Raw genomic sequence first — 1,403 nt, 5'->3', positions numbered from 1 at the left:
CCCATGCATTTGTATTAAATTAAAACTCCAGGCGTGCCTGCCTTTGTCGTTTCTTTTGTCTTGATGGAAAACAAGACATTCCCAAGTCATGGCCCATATATGCGTTTTAATTCTTGTCTTTTTGAAAGCATAGGATAATATACTCGTAGTGGCACCTGCACGAGAGAAAAGATAGTTAGAAATACCAACCATTAAATCCTCTTCCCTTAGGATTTGAATATATTGGTCGATTAAGTTGACATGCCTCCTGCTCTTCCTTTTCTCTTTGCTTCTTATCTCCTGTCCACCTTCACCCTTAGACTTGGACATTGCAGTTTATCTTCATTAACTAACCTCGTTCCTTATGCATCTAGATGCCAGAATTGTTGGCATTCTATTTCCCCATGATCTAAAGCATAATTAGCCAAGTGATCTGCCAGCTTGTTGCCCTCCCCATGAATATGAGTAACTGTGTAATTGCCCCCATTCATTAGTTGCATCATTTCCTCTACCTGCTCAGATATGATCCATGGTGGTTTCCAGATCCCATCCATTATCTTTTTTAATAACATTGAGTCAGTTTGAAACCATACATGAGAGTATTGTTGAAATCTGCAGAACCTTAGTTCTTCTTCCATGGCCTTCGCTTCAGCTACTGTGTTTGTTGTCTCCTTAATCTCCTTCCCTACTGACTTGACTATGTCACCATTTTCATTTCTTATACAAAAACCTATTGAGCTCCTGCCTGGATTTCCCCTCGATGCACCATCCGTATTAACTTTTAGCCATCCTGCACTTGGAAATTCCCACATGACTTTGGTAACTTTAAGTTTAGGAGTGAAATTTTCCATCATAGCTAATAGATCTTGCCATTTGTGAGGTACCATGTCCATCCCAGGCTTTCTCACTTTCACCAATGCCTGCAGATTTAATGAAACTTGATAAATCACCCTGCTAGTTGTCACAACATCACCATACTTCATACTATTTCTTCTTTTCTAGAGTTCCCAGACTACACATGATGGGAGTGCTTGCATTACTGGTTTGAGCCTTAAGCACACATTTGCAGTCCAACATTTTGTGATTGCTTGGTGCAATGTTAATCCCTCCACAACTATTCCTGCCCTCGATAGAAAATACTTCCAAGTTGTCTTTGCAGTTTCTGATCTAAAAACAAGTGCTGAAGAGATTCCTCGTCAGGTTGTACACAACACTAACATTTTGATGGCATGCAGTAGCCTACCCTTTTCATGAAATCATCTAAAGGTAACTTCGCTTTCCACACTTTTCACATGAAAAAAGCTATTTTAAAAGGCAGTCCCTTTACCCAAATCATCCTATAAGCTGTTCTTGGTTCGTCTCTTCTTCTCGTATAATCTCATGCTGACTTAACACTGAAATATCCTCTTGTTTCCAGCACCCAA

At 39.8% G+C, this 1,403-nt stretch overlaps 1 protein-coding gene across 1 annotated transcript; it reads right to left on the bottom strand.

Moving 5' to 3' along the window:
* Positions 1-341: 341 nt before the first annotated feature.
* On the bottom strand, positions 342-962 carry LOC138876050 (uncharacterized). The gene has a single exon (XM_070154937.1). It carries the CDS (start codon positions 960-962, stop codon positions 342-344), a length of 621 nt encoding a protein of 206 aa, XP_070011038.1.
* Between the last annotated feature and the right edge of the window lie 441 nt (positions 963-1,403).

This window comes from Nicotiana sylvestris, chromosome 8 (assembly GCF_000393655.2).
Source record: "Nicotiana sylvestris chromosome 8, ASM39365v2, whole genome shotgun sequence".
Taxonomy (NCBI): domain Eukaryota; kingdom Viridiplantae; phylum Streptophyta; class Magnoliopsida; order Solanales; family Solanaceae; genus Nicotiana; species Nicotiana sylvestris.
This window is presented reverse-complemented; position numbering and strand designations above follow the sequence as displayed.